This window comes from Astyanax mexicanus, chromosome 19 (genome assembly GCF_023375975.1).
Source record: "Astyanax mexicanus isolate ESR-SI-001 chromosome 19, AstMex3_surface, whole genome shotgun sequence".
Lineage (NCBI taxonomy): Eukaryota > Metazoa > Chordata > Actinopteri > Characiformes > Acestrorhamphidae > Astyanax > Astyanax mexicanus.
In genome coordinates, this window is record NC_064426.1 from 19613896 (window position 1) to 19636604 (window position 22709).

Below are 22709 nucleotides of genomic sequence, written 5' to 3' on the forward strand. Positions count from 1 at the left end.
ACACACTTCTCCTTCAGCTCTAGCTTAACAGTGGTTTATTTGCAGCAATTCTTCCAGTAAGGCCAGTTTCCTGCAACATCCTCTGAGCAGTTGATGTTGAAACACGCATACTTCTACAAGTGTTTCGCTGTGCTCGTATTTCAAAGGCAGTTAATTTAGTTAGTTTTATAGACCTTTGCCGGCTTTGACCTCTCCGTGACCTCAATCAGATGGCTAAAATTTTTGCTTACTTAAAAAAATGTAAGTAAGCAGTTTGACTTGAATTTTCTAACATTTCTTATTTTATATTTATTTATCTATTTATATACAGCGTGTTAGGAGCTATATCATTAATACCACATGCATGATACTTTGTCGGTCCTAAAAAAGGATAACTGCATCAGGAAGGATCCCACCTACCCAACACACTCACTTTTTGTCTGGCTATCCTCAAGCAGGAGGCTGTGGAGCATCAAGTGTAAAATGACCAGACTGAGAAACACTTTATTATGGTACTGTTCTTCATTCATACTTATCCATGCTGCTATAGTAAAAGTGCCTTGATTTCATGTTGCTGCCACTTTCACTACATTCCTATTTATATTACGTCTATTTTGCTAACCATTTTATTCTTTATTTTATATTTTATCCTCATTTTATTTTTTTATCTTACATAATAATTGCTCTTTTGGTTGGAACCTGACCGTGAGATAACAATTTTGTGCAAATGATAATAAAGTCTCCTTGAATCCTTGAGTACTATTGTGGGTCTTGAGTTCAGTCTTGGTGTTAAGATCACCATTGAGACAACAAACTCTCTGTCTCTGTCTCATCTCGTCTCAAAAGTGATATATAAACTTACAATTCTATTCTATTCTATTAACAAAACAAACATACTGTTTAAGTAACAGTGCTTATATCCCTGTAAAATCTGATTATGTAAATTTACTACAATACAATATATAATTTTGTACATAATATTATTTTGCAGTTTGACACCACCAGAATTGGTCAAATAGCAATGCAATATAACAAAAGCCTAATGATCCTAGGCTTAACCCTCCTGTTATTATTAACTGCACGGTATATAATTATTCTGGGTCAAGATGACCCAACTTGAATTTAACCACTCTAAAGTGAGTAAAAAGCTTATTTTTAATTATAAATATGGTCTCTAGTCCAGTTAATATACATTTAATCAAAAACTTTACCCAATACATGAAAAAATAAGAGACCACCTTATTAATTAAAATTATGAGTTTCTTTGATTTTACCAAAATAAAAACTTTTGGAAAATAATCAAGAGGAAGATGAATGATCACAAGCCATCAAACCAAGCTGAACTGCTTGGAGTTTTGCACCAGGAGTGACAAAGATATTTAAAAGCAGTGTGTAAGACTGGTGAAGGAGAACATGCCAAGATGCATGAAAACCAGGGTTCATTAAAAACCAGGGTTATTAACTATAGCCATAGCTCTATAGTTTGTGCCCATCACATTCTTATATTCATAAATTAGTACCTGTTATATTAGCCATAGTTCACATTAATTCTCTGTACTGTTTTTGTTCTGTTATTTGTTGTTTGTTTGTACTGAGGGGGTCAACCCGAGTAGGATGGGTTCCTCTGACTGAGTCTTGGTTCCTTCCAAGGTTTCTTCCTCTTAAAGGGAGTTTTTCCTTGCCACTGTGTCACCATAAAATTGGCATCTCTGTGGTGCTGCTCATAAGAGGTGTGGACCTGTTTTTCCTGTAAAGCGGCTTTGTGACAACCTTTGTTGTAAAAAGCGCTATATAAATAAAATTGAATTGAATTGAATTCCATCAAATATTGATTTCTGAACTCTTAAAACTGTATGAATATGAACTTGAGGTCTGAAAGCTCTGCATCTTTTTTTTTGTTAATTTAGCCATTTCTCATTTTCTGCAAATAAATGCTCTAAATGAAAATATTTTTATTTAGAATTTGGGAGAAATGTTCATTTTACTCAAACGTTTACCTATATATAGCAAAATCAGAGAAACTGAAGTGGTTTTCAAGTGCTGTATATATATATTTTTGTATTTTAGTACAAACAAAAAAAATTATTTGCAGTTGATTTAGATTAAATGCACTTCTTTTTTTCCACAGTTTTTTTGTATTCAAGCATCCTTCTACAAGTACATTAAAATAACATGTGTAAAAAAAAACATTCCCCACAACAGGAGGGTGTACGCTGGCAAAGGTGATAACAGCTTTTGGAAAGCTTTATTTATTTATTTTGTTGCCCATTCTTTAGTGAGGCAGCTGTGAACAATAGGTGTGATGGAAAAGCGACAGAAAAAGATGATTGCAGAGATGGAAAAAGATTACACAGAGAGCATGAGGTTGTTGTGCTACTGAAGAACATATTCCAGGATATTTAAGGCAACTTACTGGAACATTTGTTTACAGATAATTTCTGGAAAATATTTATTTATGGGACATTACCAGAATAAAGACACATTTAAACTCTCAACAAAAAAACACCCTTCTAAATCATCACATCACAAAAAATACCTTTTAAATCATCACAGTGTTTCTACAAGCCTTCAGGGTTGTTTGTTTGTCCCACATGATCTTAGTCGAAACAAGAATGTAAACCTGTAGCTGAGCTGTGATTAGCCTGTGATTAATCAGTTCAAAGCAGTGATAGCAGGATGAGTAGAAGCACCTGAATCATTTCAAGGCTGGATGCTCTGAACGTTCAGGGCAGCTGATTACCGGAGCAGCTGTTGTGCGTCATTTGAAAGGAAATGCACTGACTGGTCCAGAGAAGGAGGAGGAAAGAGTGATGAGAGATAGGGATCCAGCAGGGAAGATGGGTGGATAAACTGAGGAAGAGTTATGAGAAGGGTTTGGATGGAGGCTATAAAAGAGCAGAGATTTATGAGCTTGTTGTCATTCTGGCCAAATAAGCGTCACTATTTTACCATCCAGTTCCTTCTGTTTTTTTCTGTCCTCATTCTTTCATACAACAGTAAATAAAGCTTTAACAGCCTTTTTTAAAGTGTTTAACACAACACAAAGAGGGTGAAGACTAGCACATGCCTCTTCTGACACGTGAAGTCAGCCACTGCCTCTTTTCAAAGTGCTGTTGATGTAGCATTGCTGAGTTACAATACATCAGACGCTCACAGACGCCTTGTGCTCTAAGAGTCATGTGGGGAGAAAGCACCATCAACCCACCAGGAGAGAGCATGCAGGGACTATTTTGGCTCTGGCAGCTGATGGCAAGCTGCATGACTGGGATTCAAACCAACAATATCCTGATCATAATAGCAGTGCTATAAACCGCTAAACCTCTTCATGCTCATTACAAAAAAACAGGTGATTTTAGGGGTTTTCCATCTAAACAATATTAAGTTTGTGGGCTGTGGCACTAAAGGTCAAACTGTGAATAAAAAAAAATGTATTTCCTTAAAGTAAGTCCATACCATTCAGGTATTTAGTGATCCCTCTATTGAGAATGTGAAATAGCACTGAGCATGGGGAAGAGTACTTTCAAAACATGCATTTGGCAATTACAGTGAGCTATCTTTAGATTTGCTGGCTCTCTTCATTTCTAATTCTAATGTTTCTTTGGTTTAGCAAAGTGTAAATGAGCAGTTGAAGACTGAGTTTGCAGTTCTGTTATCTCCATGTTTGCAGTAGCTCTTGTATCAGCACCATTAGCAGTTCCAGAGTTGCTCAGGTAACCAGCAAAAGCTGTCATGGCCAAAAAACATCCAGGATAGTCTACCAGACCACTCTGTTAGAGTGGAATAGTAGCAGAGGCACACCGATACCATTTTAACTCACTTGGAAATACTTCTGCCTTAAATTTAAAACTAAAATCTTAAGGACTGCTGCTGTAATTTTTTTTACAAGTTCTCATTAGTGTAACATGTTTGCATTACTTAGGAGTTTTATCAGTCATATCAATCACTTCTTAAATTTACTTAACAGACTTATTGTTCTTGTAAAAAACACTCAAATAAACAGATTCTACTCATTTAAACTCCTCAGACAGGCACCACATCATAATTAAACACAGAAACAAACAGAAAGGTGTAAGGAAAGAGGCCAGGGAGAGAGATGCTCTGGTGGAAGTCATCCAGCCGGAGGATGTTAAGAGAAAAAAACAACAGTAAAATTGTAATTAATGTTGGATAAACAATGTGGGCTCTTTACGATCAAAGAGATGTGAGGAAACCAATGACACCTATCTGTGTTCTGCTTTGTTCTAAAGTAAACAGAATAAACGCAGAGCAGATGGCTTCCCGCTGGCCATCTGGCTGACGCTGACGTGGCCTGTTGGATTATAGCAGCGCAGCGTCAGTGATAATCTCCGGCATGCGCTTGGCAAAAGAGCAATTTTTTTCATTATAATCAGGTACAGAACACAGCTGTCCTGTTCCAACCTTCTTCAGTGGAAGCCACACAAATATATGCTCAGAAACCTGAACATCACTGCATGTTCCTGTGAATTTGTCATGCGTGTCAGTCATGAAAATAAAGGTACAAATACCTTCTCTTATCAACCCTTTTCTTATTAACTATCTACAAGAAAAATATTTACTTTCTACATACAGTATATTATAAAACTCACGTCATGAATATGAGGTCATGCTATTCACATGGATTTGTTGACAAGCTGAAAATGGTTGCACACTGAACGCACAACACACTGCACCATGCCATGGATCTGCTGTTACTAAAGGAGGTGCACACACTGGCCGGTTACTCCATAACTCCCAAGCACTGTTCAGTTTATCAGCACAAAACAGCACACCACACAATGTTTTTTTTATTATTGCATCAAATTAAAATACTAAAATTATACCACTTAAATATGTGATAATTAACAATAAATAAAATTTAATTAACATGTTAATTATTCACAGAAAAAAGAAACAAATAAACCGAATAAATATAAGGCATAAAAAAAAATTTATTCCAATTAATCACCTTCCATGGTGCCCTCTGAATTAGCGCTACAGCTCTGGTCACTGTAACAAAATGGATAACTGATGATTTTAGAGTAATGTACAAACATCGTTTTGATATCAAAAATCGGCAAAAAATTCACCTCCGTAGACAGTTAGCAGCGCCAGTTATCCACCATTTGGGCTTCATAATAAAGTGCCCAAGGCCAGACTGTATTAATTAAAAGATGTATAGTTTAAAAAAAAAAAAAAAAAACTGTATGAAGAATCGTTTTTTGTCTGTAATTCCTTTGTGCCAGCTAAAATGAGCAGAGAGTTACCTTATATTGCAATGTAACAATGATTGTTCCTTTTTCTTTAAAAGACTGCTTATCCATTTCTGGCTACAGTTTTTTGCTATTCCTCATTGTGGTTCAAACACCACACACACACACACACACACACACACAACAGAAGATACAGTGTGTGTGATTGCGGTCCCCAGCAAAACAAAGGACACTAAAACTGTCACCCACTAAAAAGTGTTTCAGAATGCAGGCAGTAAGGGAACGGTGGCAAACATCACTATAATCCACTGGAACAGTAGCTGAATTCCTAACAGACAGTTTAAGTGTTTTTGTGAAAATGGTGAAACAATGTGGGCTGAGGTTAGTGCCAAATAACCTCTTTCCCGAATGGCATAAAATATTACATGCATTCCAGAAAGTTCTTTGACAGGCAAAATGAAACGAAATGGAATCTCTCTTCTTTTTTTTTTTTGTTCCTTCTGGTGAAAACATACTTATGATATGACTTAGTGTCATTATTATGTGTCATGACCTCTGGAATGGAATTTGGAAATTGATGTTATGCTGTACACATGCATTTTTGGACAAGCTGAAAGATACAGACGCATCATCTGAGGTGAAAATGTATGTAGACTGAGGCGGTAGAGTAATAATACAGGATTTTGCAGAAAAATTATTTGGGTAACGCTCTTATAATGATGTATACTATGGTCTTCTAAGTAAGACAAAATTGGTAAATGTTCAAATCTTTGTCGTCTACACGAGTCACCAACTGTGTGTGGTACTGATGTTTGTTCTTTTTTATTTAAAAGATCATTTTTTTATTTCTGTCTAGGAAATTGTGGTTCAAACACCAGACATCACATTGTTTTTACCAGATGTAAAAACAAGTGATGGTGACACAAAGTGAACTAAAAAATGTTCAAGAATGCAGATGGGATGGGAGCGGTGACAAACACATCCTTATAATCCACTGAAACAGAAGTTGAGCTTCTTGTGAAAATGACGCCACAATGTGGGCTGAGGTTAGTGATGAATAACCTCCTTTCATAAAAGAATTACAGAAATGTCTGATAGCTTTGACAGGCATCATAAAAAAAGTCTGGTAATATTTTCTTTTAAATTTACAACACTGGAAAAAATTAAGAGATTGCTTTAGTTTCTGAATCAGTTTCTCTGATTTTGCTTTTTATATGTTTGAGCAAAATGAACATTGTTGTTTTTGTCTATAAACTATGCACAACATGTCTTCCAATACCCAAATAAAATATTGTCATTTAGAGCTTTAATTTGCAGAAAAGGAGAAACGGTGCAGAGAGTTCAGACCTCAAATAATACAAAGAAAACAAGTTCATATTTATAAAGTTTTAAGAGTTCAGAAATCAATATTTGGTGGAATAACCCTGTTTTTTAAATCACAGTTTTCCTGCACATTGGCATGTTCTCCTCCACCAGTCTTACACACTGCTTTTGGATAACTTTATGGCACTCCTGGTGCAACACTACACAAGCAGTTCAGTTTGGTTTGGTGGCTTGTGATCATCCATCTTCCTCTTGATTGGTGGTCTCTTATTTTTTCCAGAGATGTATAGTTTTTAGTTTCTTAGTTTGTTACTTCAGTGGTTTCTTAGCTATATAAACAATCTGAACTCCTCTTACCTCCTACATTAACGGCATGGATGGTCTTCTCCGGCACTCTGTGCCAGACATCCACCAAGCTGGCAGCATGAATGACCAGGTCAGCTCCTCTGCAGGCATCCAGAACACACTGGGAATCAGTTATGTCTCCCTGAATGACCACCACCTTGACCCGCTCTGAGAGACAGAAAGGAAGAGAGAGAGAGAGAGATCACAGATTAAAACAGAAATTATTTTGTCCAATTTGTTTATGTCCTATTTGGACCCATAGCTGGCCTCATAGTATAATCAACAAGAAAGGACTAGAGCAGATAAACAGGAAACTATTGTTAGCACTATTGTTAGAGGGGTATAAAGTGGAACTGTGTTCTCTGGAATTATTCAATCCTTTTGGGACTAATGGGAGTTTGGGATGAGGTGGAGTGGCAATCGTTCAACATTTTGACCATACTGATGCCTCTATAGCTGAATGCAATCAAATCCTCATAGAAAATCCAGTAGAAAGCCTTTTCTGAGAGAGTTAATTCAACAAAAGCAAGAAAAAAATGTTTTTTATACCCTTGATTAAGCAAGCAAAGCAATGCACAATTATATTATTAGTTGATTTATATTATTCTCTTTCTTTATTCCTTCCAGAGCTACAACATAACAACCATCTGAGACACTACAGCAACCACCTGGGATGGCACCTCGATTGCTTGATTGCTCCTGTTTCTTGCTAGAATAAATATAATAGACAATTAAATTAGCTTTTACTGTTCGTGGGTGGATTACATTTGTGTACTTGTGACATTGCTAAAAAATAGAAATGACAAATTATGTACTGTAAAGCGGTCTTAAAGTACTGCAATAGTACATGTTTTCTACATCCTTCACCCCAAGCTAAATGAGAAGATAATGGCTGTTTTTTTAATACAATAAATCATGTTTCTGGGGGTTTGTTTGTTTGTTTGGATGGATGGATGGATGGGGATGGATGGATGGATGGATGGGGATGGATGGATGGATGGATGGATGGGGATGGATGGATGGGGATGGATGGATGGGGATGGATGGATGGATGGATACTTTATTTATCCCGAAGGAAATTTAGGCGCTGCCACTATGATCAGGAGTTTGTTGGTTCGAATCCTGTTCATGTAGCTTGCCATCGGCTACTGGAGGTAGATGGCGCTCTCTCCCCACATCACTCCAAAGGGTGATGTTGATCAGCACAAGGCATCTGTGAGCTGATGTATCGGAACCGAGTCACTGCGATTTCCTCCGAGTGCGCTGTGATGCTACTCAGCAATGTTTGAAAAGAGGCAGTGGCTGACTTCATATGTATCAGAGGAGGCATGTGCTAATCTTCACCCTCCTGGTATTGGGGCAACACTTGTAATAGGGGGAGTCCTAATGAGTGGGTTGGGTAATTGGCTGTGTACATTGGGGAGAAAATGGGATACAAATTAGAAATAAAATGATAAAAAACATGTTTCTAAAATAACTAATTAATATCTAACTAAACTTAACCTTGTAGGCCCATTAAGAAGGTTTATTGTGATAGCTCTAGTGCCGTACCTACAGAGCAAGCCAGGTCTATTGTGCTCCGGCCTACGCAAGCCCACGCTGCATTTATTTCTGTTACTTTTTACATACATGAGTGGGCAGGTGCTGCATTCATACTTGGGACTTGTGTGGTTGTGTTTTTCCCCCTGTTATTTTCATAAAGCTTTTTTACTGTAAGCACAATGCTTGCGCCGGTTTCAGAAATTCTTAAATTCACCACAACCTTCACCTCAACACGATGCTCCACTGCTGTAGGCGTGCTCGTATGGGTGTGTATACAGGATGGGGATGTTTGCTCCTGCCTGTTGTGTCTTTCCTCAAGTGATTGAGCAACATGTTTACTTGATGTGGACTGTTATTAAAGGCCACAGGGACACAACTGTTTGTGCGTTCACAGGAACTGCACTGTGTGAACCCCGTCCATTACAGGCTTTCCCTGTAACAAGCATCATTCTACTTACTACACCAGTAACAAAAGGTAGCTTCTAGTCACACATTTACATCAGCAGTGCTATTCTAATCACCCATTCCCCTCAATACTGCTATTCTTATCACATATTCACTTCAGCAGACCTATTCTAATCACATTTTTACCTCAGAATTGCTATTCTAATCACTCATTCACCTGAAGACTGCTATTCTTATCACATATTCACCTCAGCAGACCTATTCTAATCACATTTTACCTCAGAATTGCTATTCTAATCACCCATTAACCTCAGGACTGCTATTCTAAATCATACATTTATCTCATCAGACCTATTCTAATCACATATTTACTTCAGAATTGTTATTCTAATCACCCATTAACCTCAGGACTGCTATTCTAATCATACATTTATCTTAGCAGGCCTATTCTAGTCACATATTTACCTCAGAATTGCTATTCTACTCGCCATTTTAAGTTACACATTTAACAGAATAGTGTAATTTTAATCACTCACAAATGTACCCAAGTAGTGGTAATCTAACCACGAGTTACAATAAATTAGGCTGGAAAGGAGAGGAAATCACTGCAATATGACTTTCAATAAATGAGTCATTGTTTGTTCTAAATTATTTTAATCATCATTTATTCAGCCAAACACTGAAATGTTTTTTTTTTTTTTTGCATTTTCAATCTAATAACTTCAGCTGCCAAAATTCAATGCATGCCTATGTGTAACTGTACTAGTACGTTATTATACTATCAATATATCAGGGTCATAAAATGTTCTCTAAAAAGGAGAAAATAATTTATCTTATACAGTCGTTATTGTAACAGGTCATGCCTTATGATAAACTTCTGTAACGCCAAACTTTTTCTGGCAGACAAAATTGACAGAAAAGGTGTTAAAATGCTACAACAGATTGCAAAATGACTGCAAAATTCACAAATATGACGGCCAAAAGACTAAACCCACAACCAGTGATGTTATTTTCTGTAAAACACTCTTCCCCCTCATATTCTGCGAATTAAGAAAATGACATGCTTCTACCCCGTCTCCACAGAAACTCTCCAAAACGTCCCAACGAAACACAAAACACTGAACTAAAGAGTGCAGTATTCCACTGTCTCAAGCTTTCCATTAAAGCTTTCCACTGAAACTTCCCCAGTTAAGTTGCTGTGAACCCATGTGGAACTCATCTGGCCCCATTAACCATGTTCGCATTTATCATGCTCTCCACGGGCCCTCAGCATATAATCCTCAGTATAGTCAGTATATAGTCCTACATACGTATCTCATTTCCATGTATACAAAACATATTAAATCAATATAACCCAACCCAGTCCACAGGGACCCCTAAACAATGCACATTTCCTCCCCTGTTTCTGAGCCAAATAATCAGTAGCTAAATGTGTCTTTAGGCTATAGCCCTCTCCGAACGGGATTAATCTCTCAGGGGAACGTCTGTGAAAAATATTTCACACTTCTACTCAGTGATGAATATCTTGCATCCAGACTGCAACTGAAAAAAACAGGAGAACCGGTGAGTTTTTTTGGGTTGCTTGGTCACATGACATCACATTCAGTAGCTCCTCCATTTCCACTCGCTGTTGTGTTTACATGGATCTCCATGGAAACAAAAAGTTTAATTATGGTGCGTAGCAGTGGACAAATAGCTGTTTTATTCATCGTGAGGTGACGAAATTCAGAGATGTGCGTCCAGACGGGACAAAAATTATCGGATGACCACGAAGTTCAGAGAAAAACACTAGATAATTCAGCCTGTAATTTTTACACATATGGTCGTTCCGCACAAAAATAAAATCACAGAGGACCCCCCCATAAAAGAGAAAATTACCTCAGGACCCCCTGAGAAACTAATTCCGGATAGGGCTTAGGAGCACAATTTTTTTCAGACAAAAAAAAACTGTGATTTATAACATAGACAAAACAAACAGGGCTAAAACCATGATAGTGGTATTAAATGTCTATTATTTATGTTTGTCTCTCTCATTGTCTAGACAAATAAAAATATTTGGACATCTGCTCATCCATTTTGTCTTTTGAAAGTAAGCGTTAAAATAGTTTATCCTGCTTTTGTTGGTTAAAATTATAATAACCGTTGTATTCCCCTTGATAATGTTCCCCTTAATTCAATGTATTATGGCCTTTTTCTCAATAACAAGCAATAAAAAAGTAATATGTCTCAGCGGCTAGCTAGCTAGCTACATTTCTTGTCCCACCTTAAATGGCATTTAAGGTAGAATGGGAAAATCTTAACACAAAGCTAACAAAAAGCACTAAAGTCCAGCAGAGAGATCATGGATCTTTACTGCTCTTTGGCTATTTTTACTGCTTTTGGTCTAAGGATGGGAACTTCCACCCTGTCTTGCAGCACACCTGGTGCAACTTACCAGGAAAGGTCAGATCACTTATCACCTGCTGGACTGTAATCTTGATCAGTAGTGAGTGACTAAGGGCTACAGATCTTTTTAACAGACAGACACAACTAAAGGATGAATCAGTGCAGTTATGGGAAGTGAGTCTCAAACAGGAGCTGAAAAAGGCTGTTTTATAGCAGGAATAACACCAAAACAACACAATTCAATGCAATCCAATGGGACATTCTACAAAACAAGAAATACTTAACTTCTCAGCTATCCATGTAGCATAAACCCAAGGTCAAGGAAAATCTGATACATTTGGGATCAAGTTTTATCAAATGTCTATGTAGCTGAGAAGTCCTGAGCTGTGTCTGAAATCGTGCACACTAGGCTTTGGCATTTTGGGGTGGTGTCTAAAACCAATGCAGAATTTTTGGTGCAGTTCTATAACAATCCCACAATGCACTACAGATACGTAGAGTACAAACAAGGGAATATTTATTATTCATTGTGTTCTTTGGTTTGAAGTTTCAATATTAGCTTCTCTAAGAAAGAAGAAAGAAGAACACAATGACCTGTACCACATAATGTAGTGTCTGATATCCTTCACAACTAAGGCTGCAACGATTAGCAGATATAATCGACAATGTTGATTATAAAAATCTGTTAACTAAAATTAGTGTCAACAAATTGCTAATTGTTAATTTGTAACAACACTGCACAACAAAAGTGCTGGGGACAGAAATGCAATGGGAAAGGGGAAACAGGAACATAGTTTACACTCAACTTGGTCTGGGTCTCCAAATGTGCCCAAATCCAACAGATTATATATTCACTCATTAAGTATCAGTACTTTCCTCATTTCCCACATCTTCTGGGAATTTAAATCTCCATATTTGTTGATGTCTATTTTTAGTTTACTACATAATTTAATCACAAAAACTGTCCCTTACACTTTGTAGCAATTTTTTTAATGAAAGGACCAATAGAAATTCTCCAAAGTCTGCATTACTGCATCTGAAAGTTCTGCATTACCTAGATCAAATGTGACCGGTGCTTGGGTTTACCTAAGGGCTAAGCCTTTTACATAGGACTTAAATTGTAATCTAATTTATAGAGGGCCCAGTTCCTGTACAGATTTGTTGCCTTCCTGCTAGAACAATGCAGTCTGCTCTCTCGCAATAATGACCCATTCCTTATAATATGGTGTCTGCAAAGATAAGCAATATAATCGACAATGTTGATTATAAAAAAGTGTTGACTCCAAATTTTAGCACTGCACTACACAAAGTGCTGGCGACAGAAATTCAATGAAAGAGGGGTAATGGGCTCACTCACACAATTTACACTCACCTTGGTCTGAGTCTCCAAAAGTGCCCAAACACAACAGATTATATATTAACTCATTACATATCAGTACTTTCCACACTTAAATATCTTCTAGGCCAGGAGTCTGCAATTAAGTTTGAACGTAGGCCAGATATTTTCCAAGCCATTACGTGGCAGGCCACCAAAAAAAAAATCTGTTTTGGAAAATTGAGTGTAATGGGATGGAGTGCTACAGACTAGTAGCTCTCCAGCCCAGAGGGTTGTTGAACCCATTTGCAGAACAGTTGAATTCAAAGCCGGTAAACGCAAGAAGAAAGGAACAAATAAATAAATAAATAAATAAATACACCGCTCCTCACTCGGGATCGAACCTGCGTGGTCAGGGTCGAGGTCCAATACACTACCGCTGCCCCGACTAGAGAACTGAAACTCTGCTAAGAAAAATCGCCCTTATAAGGAGATAAGGCCCAAGAACAGGCAAAAAATGAAAACGGGCGTAAACTAAAGTCGTGCTGAGCACGACAGAGAGATAAGGGGGGATGTAAACAAAAGCTCGCCATTATAGTTTAAAAAACCTCACAGACCAGATGTTCCACCTATTGCCGACCCCTGTTCTAGGCACTTAAATGTCACGTTCAACTTTTTGTGTGCGTTTTTTTTAGTATGGCAGAAATAATAGTTGACTAATTTACAAATTGAAAAAAATACTAAATCAGATTAATATCATCAGATTAGTCAACTATCAAAAAAATCTTAAATTGCAGCTTTTTTCACAACCATGTCAAAATCTGTTCCCTACAATAGTGCACTGTGTATTGATCTGGATTTTTACTTGTGAGGGATAGTGAACAGGGTACAGTGTCAGACACAGCACTGCTGGAAAACACTGCACTACTGAACTTAAGACGTAAAGCAGTGGTGCCTCACTCTAATCTAAAACACCTGATCCTAGAACCCAAAGCCTTCATGTGACAAAAACCCTTAAAAAAATATATCTCAGTTCTGCCGGCTGTCAGATCTCCGAGACCATGGCTGAGCATTTATGACACTAAAACCAGAGGATCACCGGTCTTAAAGTCAAAGTAGGCCATCAGAAAGTAGGGCATAAATTAGAAGCATTAAATGCTGACCTCCACTCCAAGATTTCTTCAGATACAGCTTACACAATTACGCTCCATAAAGCTTATAGTGCTCCAAACAGTTCAAAGTTCACAAATTCACCAAGTGACCGACAGTTGCAAAAAGTTTTATCAACAGAAGCTAAAAAAGAAATCTGCATATTTTCATTTTAATGTGTCAGATGACACATAGGGTGACAGACATCTTCACATCTATTTGTGTCCAAATGTTTGTGGTCACGCCTTCTAAAGAACGCATTCAGATAATATATTAATATATTGCCTTACCGATAAGACTACCAACAGCAGATATATACATAAACATGTATAATATGTATATTATACTCGCTGAATTAAACTAAAAAAATCTATTAAAGTAATACAAGCACTGGATGTTAAATCTACACAGATTTCTTTCCAGGGGTTAGCAGCAGGCCACAGGCCGAGAACACTAGCGTCTGAATGGCAAAAGAGATAGTGCTTAACGCGGTCAGCGAGCAGTGCTAGTCTGGGTTTAGGTAAGAAGGTTTGATCTCTTTTATCTCTCCTGTAAAGTTGCTGTTCTGGAGACACATGTTTTTCATTGGACTACGACTACATACCTTTATGTCTTGTTTTTTTTGTCCCAAAACATTATACCAGATAAAGCACAATGACAGGTCTGGTTTGCCTAAAATGCCTCAAATCTCAAATGTGACTAATGCTTGGGTCTTCCTGCTAGAGCACTCCTAATTTAATTTAGCAAAAAATGCCAGATTTAGCTGGCGTGTAAAGGCTGGGAAACACTACACGACTTTAAAGCTTTTGCACTGATCTGAATGTGCCTCACATTAGCTAAGAGACACGAGATAAACATGAACGCACAGCAAGTGCTTATATCCTTTTCACCTCAAACAGTGCAGCAGTATTAGTGATGTACTAACATAATCATAATGTAGCTGATACACCATTTAGGGTGAAACATATTATTAACATACAGTAAGAAGCTGCCTAATAAGAAGCCAGCTTCATCTTAATGTGCAGGTAGACAACTAGCACAGACGCATGTAGTGTGTACAAGGTGTAGTTCAGTTTAAAGTCTGAAACACGGTTCATGTCTTTCAGTTACATAAGCTCTTTCCCAAAGTATAGGCTTTAGCACAAAGTCTTGCCAAAAGGTGTGAAAAGTATTTACATTCATTACTTAAGTAGAAGTATAGATACTAGGGTTCAAATTACATATGTAGAAGTTGAAGTATCAACAAGTGTTGGATTAAAAACTACTTAAGCTATAAATGTAAAATAATGTAAGGAGAAAAAATGCCATTTTCTGGGTGGTATAACGGTTTATACAGTATATTGTATGGAAATTTAGAACCGGTATGCATTTTTTACATACCGCCATACCACTAGAGGCGCTGCAGAGCACTGGCCAGAACACTGCTGTCAAAGAAGCAGACACAGAATAATAGTTAACGCTAGCCAGTTAGCATAACACGCATAACAAGGAGTTCCTGCTGCTGTCCCTCACCCTATGAGTGTTTTTATCCAACTAAAATAATATAATAAAATATGGAGTGTTTTTATCTTTAAGAATAATTCCCCAGACGAGCCCAGAATCGGCGCTGAGTGCAGAATATTTAATAAGCACAAGAGAGAAACTCCCCAAAACTCTGGATACGAGGTAACTTCAGAAAAAAAGCTTTAAGAGCAGTAACTAAAGCCCTTTTAAATATATTACTATTGTAGCTTGAAGGATAACGCTAATACATACTGAAATGAATGTATTTATTAACTGGAGAAAGAAGTTAATTTTGGCTGATTGTAACACTGTTATGCCTGTAAGGGCTTTAATAGTAACATATTATTAATTGATAAACGTGTCTTACTTGTGCAGTAGAGCTTTTGAAAAATATCTCTTTTAAATACTTAAACATTAAGTATTTTAGGTCTAATTATAATGTTTATAAAACGATTTAATTTATTTAGTTTTGTAAAGAAGCCTGTGTTAAAGTTGATGTGGTATCTCTTTTTAAGGTCTATTGTTTACATTCTTCAGCTGTTTTTCTGCTCATAAAGTCTGATATATTGTCTCATACTGTCTCATATATTGTTACATTTTGTGAGACAAAGTAAACCCAATAGTAATCAAAGCCTTAGTGTTTTATATGTATTATATATACTTCAATCATGCAAAAAATAAAATCAGTGATAAACTGTGAAACCATCAGAATCTTGAAAAATACAGCGATATACATTTCTGCTCATACAGCCCAGCACTAATGGATGTTATATAAACCAATAGGGTGTCAGAATGGTACATGTTTATACTTCTCATTCAACTACAATCAAATTCATTCTATCTGGATGGAGAGATTTGTCTGGATAGGGGTTTTTTTTTTGAGCAATGAGAAGCCAGAATGAAAACAAGCTGAAATAAAATAGGAGAAACAAGGCTGTTTTTAAAATGTAAGGAGAAGAAAGTTCAGATAAGTTTGTTAAAAGAGTAGAAGTAAAAAGACATCTGAAAAATAATTACTTCAGCAAAGTACAGATAACCAACATTTCTAACATTTCTTATATTTAGGTAAGGAAACAAAGTATTTGTACTTCATTATTTAACAGCTCTGATGGAAACTGAGCTCACTGTGTGAAACGGGATGCTAGAGGTATGGGACGTCCGGTGCCAGCAAATGTGACGCAGATGGGATGAAACTCATTTCTGTTAGTTATTGCTTGGAAATGACCTTCTGCCTCAATAATGATATACAATACCAACCCTGCCCATGTCAAATGATCAAGGCGACACTGACTAAACAAGCATGGAAATAATTCATTTCCTTTTGGGATGAACATCCTTCCTGACAGTCGATCCTCCCAAATGTCTCATATGTGCATTGTTTGTGGTTCCTTGCTCATACAGTTCTTTCTGAAAAGTGACGCCGAGTTTGGGGACAAAGCTAAACTATAAAAAAGTAACCTTTTACATAAACAATGTTACTATTTTGTTTGACTTCAGCAACATTTTTTCAATTTAAGGAACCAAAATCTCATTACCACAGGAAAACCTGTTAATAATGTTCTCCACAATTCATATATTGGAATCCTTATACTACTGTCTTTTTTCCAAATTAAGTATTATAAAAAGATATTTTAAATGTACACTTGTAATATTGTATTACTCTTTTGAGATTACTGTAACACACACTGGCAGTCACTAAGATTTTACTTTTGCAATACGACATTTCATAAAATTTTACACTTATTTAGAGTTTACAATGTTCTTTAACTGCAGTAATACCAACTATTTTTTGTGTGACAGCAAATACACTCATTCAGTGATCTAAGAACCTTCTTTTTTAATCAATATAGAATCCTATAGAACCTATAGCTTAAATGAAGAAAAAAGAAGTACTATTGTAAAAAAAACTGTGAGTTTAAACAATCTATGGATAAAATAAAATAAACATTTATTTCAATAAACCTTTAAAAGGTTCTTCACATGTATCTCATATATACACCAATGGTTTTCGCTGGCATCGCTTAAAGAACCCTTTGTGGCACCTTAGTGAAACTGCTGCCCTAATTTAATTCCAGTCCTTGTACTAAATATAGTCTGAAACAGAACACACTCACAACTGTCTTCAGTCATGTTTGTAGCTGTGTGTTTTTCCCTTTGGGGTAATAAAGTGTTGGGGCCTGTCCCAAACGCCACACTTACGGTTTGTGCTTGCTTAGGTGTACACTAAAAAAATCTGTATTTATCAGAAGTGTGTAAGTGCTCGTTATGGCCTTGAGGTGCTAGACTGCATGCAAAAACTTTAGCAACATATTATAGGAAATAGGAACTACTGTGGGGTTGTTATGCGGTACTCAGTAAAGCCTGTGTTTTTTGTGTGGTTTACACTCAGTCATTCTGAGCATTTGAGAAATGGGACACACTTTATTACTTTCCGGAGAGCACGTGTACGCAAAACCACAAGTGTGATGTTTGGGAAAGGCCATTCCAGTAGACTGAATATGGTAGCCCACATTCCAAATCCAGTGTGAAATGGACTTGTAGTGAAATGGGTCTAGTGAAACATGTCTAGTGAAAAGGTCATGATGAATGAGTATGAACTTTTGTTTAATAGCCCACCTCCATTCACCCCCAGCATTCTGAAATACAGCGCTTTTAGCCGATGCTCCCAACAGGCTAGTGATAGGGGCATACCACTGACATAAAGGCATCACCATTAACAAGCTTAAAGTAGCTCCACACTCACACTAGAGGCCTGGGGCAGAGAAAACAATTGGGAAATAGGTACTTTGCTCAGTTGCACATCAGTTAAGGGAAGAGGAAGCACTTTAAGGCATCACGAAGAGAAAGCACTGTCTCTTCACTCCCCCCTCCCCATTTCCTGCTGGTCCAGGGGATTGAACCATTGAACCAGTTCAAATTTAATTATAAAACACACTGATATCAGTTGAACCCTGATATTCTTATAGTGGTATTGATATTGGAAAATGAAGTGGTATTATACTCTGAAAAATAAAGCTGCTTCAACTGGTCATTTAATGATGCCATTGAAGAGCCACCACAGAATGTAAAGCAAATGCCTTAAAAAATTAAATCAGGTTGACATAGTTGAGACCATTAAAAGTGGCTGTTTTTATTTAATGCTGTAAGTTATGGACAGTTAACTTTCTATACTTCCTTTAAATACTGAAACAATAACGTATGCCATTTTTTCTAATGGAATAATTCTACATTATGCAGCCCACCATGCAAACATATGGTGCCAAGAGTCAATGGGAAATGTGCAAGTTTTACTCAAGAAAATAGCTGTGCCAAAACATAATGCACACCTTAAAAATCCCTATATTTAACCGAAACAGTTCAGTATCCATATGTTTACTCTGGTTTTCCTCAGCTTACACAATATGGCAACCACTCCTGTCTTAATTCACTCAAAGAACCATCTGATTATTTATAGCTTTAACAATAATAAAAAAAACACATAAACTGATGTAGTTCCTCAGCATTGCAAGGCTTCATATTTCTCCAACTAGATCACACTCAGGTCAGATCCAGAAGGTCTTAGCTAAATATGTGGCTTGGGGCAGTAAATCACTTAACAACAGTGCAGAAGTGCTGCAGAACTGATTCACAGAACAGGCATGACTGTACCAATTGCTAGTCATTTAAACCAGTGATTTACATCTCAAAGACCTCCAACAGCCAGTCCAGACTTGGTCTACTCAGCTTCTAAACAGCCTGATCAAGAGAAAAGGTAGGAATGGTATATATGATCTAAAGCAGAAATTCCACATATGTCATGATTTTTCTTCCAATATGCAAAATTCAGCAAGTAAAGCAAGCATGTACGTCCTAAAATAAGTAGTCTGTTTACTACAGATGGTTAAGTCACAAATTTTCCAACAGCACAACCAAATTATTTTGAACAGGAATATGGAAACTTCTGCTTACGACTTAGTAGTGGATTTTAAATATCCACTTCTCTCTGGTATTTATAGCACTGAATTTCCTTTTTTATCTTCCCCCAGTCTCCTAGTCTGAATAGTTGTGAATGGGAAACCTGTTCTTTCATTGTTTCTTTTGAAATCCAGGTTATTTAAAAACATTTATTGTGCGTTGTGGAGGGAATAACTGCCTCCACTGTCCAGAAAAGACGAGATTTTGAAGCACTGCTGAGAGAATTTGATTGCATTCAGCAATAAGAGTGTTAGTAACTTAGCCATTAGAAACGGTGTCCACAAAGATTAACATATATATATTTACATGTTGCCATTGCATTTCAAATGTCTGCAAAAACTAATATGATGCTGATATCATCTTTGTTCTCTAGAACTAAACCCTGCAAACCCTACTCACCTGCCCTAAATGTGCTTGGAGATCAAAACCTGGAGGTATTTCCCCAAAGACCAAACACGAAACTTGCCAACAAGATCAGAGTGGCCTACTTTTATGAAACAGTCAAAAAAGAAAACATATACTGTAATCCTGTCTGGGTTTTTAGCATACCTGAACATACCTTAGATTCATTTCAGATATCAGATTACAAGAACACCTTAATAGTTATATTTATATTAATTGATATGTTACAAGTAGAAAAGTGAAAAAAAAAACAGACAAGGCAGAATAGTTCATTTCAGGGAATGGTTAATGGAAAATCCAATGTACAGGTACATAACCTTTCCCCAAACCCAAATAAAGATAAACTGCCAAGGCATGCCTGGGTCCAAAGTTTGCTTCAATAGTTCTGTACTGCAATTTTGGCGCCGATGTAATAGAAGTCTATACCCACAGGCTCATGCTCACAGGTGCTGCCAATCAGGTGGCAAACAGGCGAAGGTACTAGAGGATTCAAAATCAATATATTAAGAAGCTTTTGGGCAATGAAAGAGATTTTATTTAATTTTTTTAATGAGCGCAACCAACATACTCAGCTCTACTGCTCATCCCATGTGAGTGATGCCATAGAAGAGGCAGTTTTAAATTGTAAAGGAGAATCTTTAAATTCTACATAAAGCCAATTTAACATATACAGTGCTCTTTTGGGTGTTCGCAAAAGTGCGGAATATACAAGGTAGGTGGAGGCTGTTTACACTCATACAGTACACCTTGTTCTTAATTAAACTAATAGTGCAGATGGTTCTTTGAGCAATGCCATAAGATAACCATACATTTTGGTGCCATAAAGAACCATGTTTGTGTGAAGTTTGAAGAAGCCTTAAAGATGGTAAAACCTTCACATATTTAATACTTTAATACACTTTTTTTTCTATGGAACCAGTGGTTCTCAAACATTACTTTGATAACACGGATATGGCTGGTTTCATATAAAACCAAAGGTTCACATGAACCATGCAACAGAAAAAAAAATGATTTACAATGCTGCACACATTAAGCAAACTTTACATTTACAGTGTTCATTTTACAGTATAGTAAATGTGTTGTGTTGAATCAAAAGTGACTCTTCTATGAAAGATCTAAATCTAAATCTCATACATTCAGCAGGTATTCTCGTGTCAGTCGTTCTCTCTCACTCACCTGTGCTGTGGTTCTGCAGGCTGGGGTCTGAGAGCTTATCGAACAGTCTGATCTCCTTCAGGTTGCTCTCCTTTTCCAGCAGGACTCGCAGCAGGTGCTGCCCGAGAAATCCACATCCTCCCGTTATTAGATACACTAATCCCGGCTCCTGAGCGGACATGCTGAAGACTAGTGGAGGTGTAGCGGAGCCGGAGAGCTGCTGGGTGTTGTGTCGGTGCTGGTCTAAGCTTCTCTGAGAGGCAACAGCGCTGCTCTCTCGCTCTGCAGAGTGAAGGGAGGAGCAAGAGGAGGAGGAGGTGTGGTGTGCCTGATTTAAAAAACACAGAAACAGGAGATTATGGTTATGGACCGGACTGTTACCAACACCGTTACCCGTGCTTACACCGGGTTCACTCACCACAAACAGCCCGGAGGGACGGTTACTCACCGGGGGTTAATCTACTTAACCAAGATAACGTTAGCCACCCTAGCAGCTAATGTTTGGCTAATGTACTCAGCTGGCATTTCAACGTTAAATCAATGTTGATGTTAAGGTTGAATCAGCGTAATAAATGCATGTAAATAATTACATCATTTTTAAGCAGGAAATATATATCATAGCTAGTGTAAGTGTAAGCATATATTTTGTAAATTAACTAAAATAAAAAAACGGAGCTCATGCTGGATTAATTCAATAGTTAACTAACTATCATGGAATTGCGGCTGCAAATAAGACAGATATATATGTGTCATATCATATTAAAAAGCCTTTTTAAAGGCTGTCCTTCAATGTGAAACTAATGCACTATAACAGGCCGCCTGACTGGTGAGTTTTTGTGTGTAATTAATGTTTAGGCTGTCCTGGTGTACTGTAGACATACAAATGAACGGTTGTACTTGTAGGCAAATTAAGCATTTATTGTTGGGTCTATTGTATACTTTTGTAGTTTGTAGCTGTTGTATTTGTGGGCTGTTGAGTTAATATAACTAAGTTAAGACAGAGAATATGTAGTTATTGTAATATTTATCTATGTGTCAGTCGACCGGCAGTGGGGTGGGGGGTATGGGGGTGGTTGCAGAAGGGGTACCAACTATATTCACTGCACGCCACTTGTTAACTAACTATTAAAGCTGAGTATATAGAGTGTTACCCACCACTACAATCTGATTTAACATTAGATCTCAAAAACAGTCATAGTAACAATAAGATCAAATATACGGAAAAACATATGAGGGAACTCAATTTTGGTCTTCTTATGAAATTCAGAAGAACCAACTGATGTAACTTCCTGTTGTAGATGTGACTTGTAGAATGTTCCACATTTTCCAGATGGGGTAATGTGTTACGGTAACAGGAATGAGTGAAACCCAGCGGCACAATAACGTGTATTTTAACTTAAATTTTGAAGGATAAATGGGATTTGGAGTCACACAACAAATGAAGGATTTTAATAATTATTTTTCATGGTAAACTTTATTGTTAGAGAGTGGGGACAGGTAATGAATACTATTTTTTCTGTTCTACGTAGTTTTTGTTTATTTTTTTAATTACATATCTTACTTTTGCAATTAGGTCAATGTACAAGACACTATGCTTAATAATAAAATGTATTGTAAAATTATTTTGTGTGCACATTTATACTTTTTTTTGGGGTATTTTTCCAAAATAAACACTAAACGGCTGCCCAGCCAAAGTGGGAGTAAGGCGGTATAAAAAACTACTAATAAATGAGTGCAGGTCAGAATAGCTCTGGATTACAGCTTATCGATCGCTCCTAAAAGACTGCATGTAGTTTGGTGGCCGTGGAACACACAAAGGAATTTTAGGCCTTTGGGAATTTTAGGAAATACATTATAGTGAATGAAAGGAACAAGTAATGAAAAAAATACCAATAGAGGAGTGTGGGTCACTATAGCTGTTGAATTTAAAATCTGTAGAAACACAGAAACCCTATGGCTTAGGTGTGTGTGAAAATGAATGGGAGGAACATTGGAAGACAACAACAAACAACAAATAAAGGAGTGCAGATCAGAATTCCTGT

The 22709-nt window shown here is 37.1% G+C and overlaps 1 protein-coding gene across 1 annotated transcript in view; it reads right to left on the reverse strand.

The window, feature by feature from the left end:
* hsd3b7 (hydroxy-delta-5-steroid dehydrogenase, 3 beta- and steroid delta-isomerase) overlaps nt 1–20941 on the reverse strand; it is a 42783-nt gene extending 21842 nt beyond the window's left edge. The window contains exons 1-2 of the mRNA XM_049467617.1: nt 20689–20941; nt 6870–7025 (exon numbers count right to left, since the gene is read on the reverse strand). Coding sequence (XP_049323574.1) covers nt 6870–7025; nt 20689–20848 — 316 coding nt within the window. The 5' untranslated portion in view covers nt 20849–20941. The remainder of the gene's footprint in view (nt 1–6869; nt 7026–20688) is intronic.
* Nucleotides 20942–22709: the final 1768 nt, after the last annotated feature.